Below are 1,576 nucleotides of genomic sequence, written 5' to 3'. Positions count from 1 at the left end.
TGGTTATCCTTGGATAAGTCCATCCATTAATTTTACAAACTAAAAAATAGAATTTGACACACATAAGATCATTTAACATTTGTGTCACCAGATAAGATACAATAGTACTACTGGTCCTCCAGTATGTTTATATCCATCATCAGAAATGTTAGAGACGATAGACCTGGGGTCCGGTCCGTAAACTTGCTATCCCTTTTTAAGTAAAAGATTCGAACACTGTAAAAATCCCAGAAAAAACAAAAAAAAAAATTCTCCAAACTGTGCCTCCCTTGACATTGACGATACGCAGGATAGCAGGCGGGCTGTTAGCTTCTCCTCTTCCTCTGTCCTGAATCCTCCTTTCGGTTCGCAAGGGCTGCTGCTTGTAAATAGGGTAGTTCACTATTTTAGGCGAGGCCCGCCCCTTAGCTTGGAGGCCCGCGGGATCGCGGAATGTTTCCGTCTGCGTGATGGTTGATTCGATTCAATCCGAACCGAAAAATCCTCACCGTTACTTTTTCCTATTTGTCTTTTCCCTGCTAGTTACTCACTTGTAAGGACACTTGGATCTTTTGTATCGCTTTTGACAGAAAGGTTGTTGTAATAAATGTTTATATATCGTAATGTGTGACGTTCTAAATGGAGTAAACGAGCTCGACATCTATCTTCTAAAGTCGTATTTGTTATTAGAGGCCCTCTTTAAAATAATTTGTGAACCTTTTTAATAGGTGGCGTGTGTGCATGTATCAAGCTGCTCTTTTGATGTTGAAAAAATGAAAAATCAAAAATGCCTCTATTTTTTATGTCCTTTTTAGTGCTTTTTAGTCTTTTTTTTCTTTTTGTTATAACCATGCAATGTTTTGGGGTAGTTTCAGGTTCTTTGCATTGCATTAATTTTCCCATGCCGTTTACAAACACAGGAAGAGAACCTGTGTTATCACACCAACTGAATATTATCAATCCATAAAAAAATATGATTTCTAGAATTTGAAATCACAAGTTTTTATCAATCTGGTTTGAATACAAATCAAGTTATCATGTTTGTAAAACCAGTCAATGATTTATTTTTTTACTATATGTAATAGGTCAATAATAAAATAAAATAAAAATAATGACTGTTTGTGGCTTGTGGGAATGGAAAATAAATAACTAATAATTCAATTGTAAAGATCAGTCGACCCCACTTGAGTGGGAAAAGATTAAGTAAAAGAAGAAGAGAAGAAAATATTGTGAAGATCAGTATTTTGGAAATGTAGAATACACAATACACATATTTATGTACTTCCTTGCTTGTATGTTTCAGTGATGGCTGAATACAATCATATTGTAAAGGCTGTCTACTGTTGCAACTTTAGAAACCGATTCCACCATGGAACCAATTGCAGGCGAACTCCGAGACATAACTTTGGCAAAGGTGGTGAAATGGGTGTGTGCCACAATTATGATATTTGGTGGTGTGATTCCTTACATTCCACAGTACCGAGAAATATACATCAAAGAAGATGCAGAAGGCTTCTCTATGTACGTGTGTCTGGCTCTTCTCATTGCCAACACACTGCGTATACTCTTCTGGTAAGTGGTATTGTAGTCATAATTG

At 36.4% G+C, this 1,576-nt stretch overlaps 1 protein-coding gene across 1 annotated transcript in view; it reads left to right on the top strand.

Annotated features, from left to right (window-relative positions):
- The window catches only part of LOC108254091 (PQ-loop repeat-containing protein 1), a gene marked incomplete at its 3' end in the record, with an annotated part of 10,307 nt that extends 8,756 nt beyond the window's left edge, over window positions 1-1,551 (top strand). Inside the window, exon 2 of the mRNA XM_017449053.2 lies at window positions 1,283-1,551. Coding sequence (XP_017304542.1) covers window positions 1,349-1,551 — 203 coding nt within the window. The remainder of the gene's footprint in view (window positions 1-1,282) is intronic.
- Window positions 1,552-1,576: the final 25 nt, after the last annotated feature.

The sequence above is a fragment of the Diaphorina citri genome, unplaced genomic scaffold (assembly GCF_000475195.1).
Source record: "Diaphorina citri unplaced genomic scaffold, Diaci psyllid genome assembly version 1.1 scaffold9856, whole genome shotgun sequence".
In the NCBI taxonomy this organism is placed as follows: Eukaryota; Metazoa; Arthropoda; class Insecta; order Hemiptera; family Psyllidae; genus Diaphorina; species Diaphorina citri.
The sequence above is the reverse complement of the archived record's forward strand: the minus strand, read 5'-3'. Positions and strand labels throughout refer to the sequence as shown.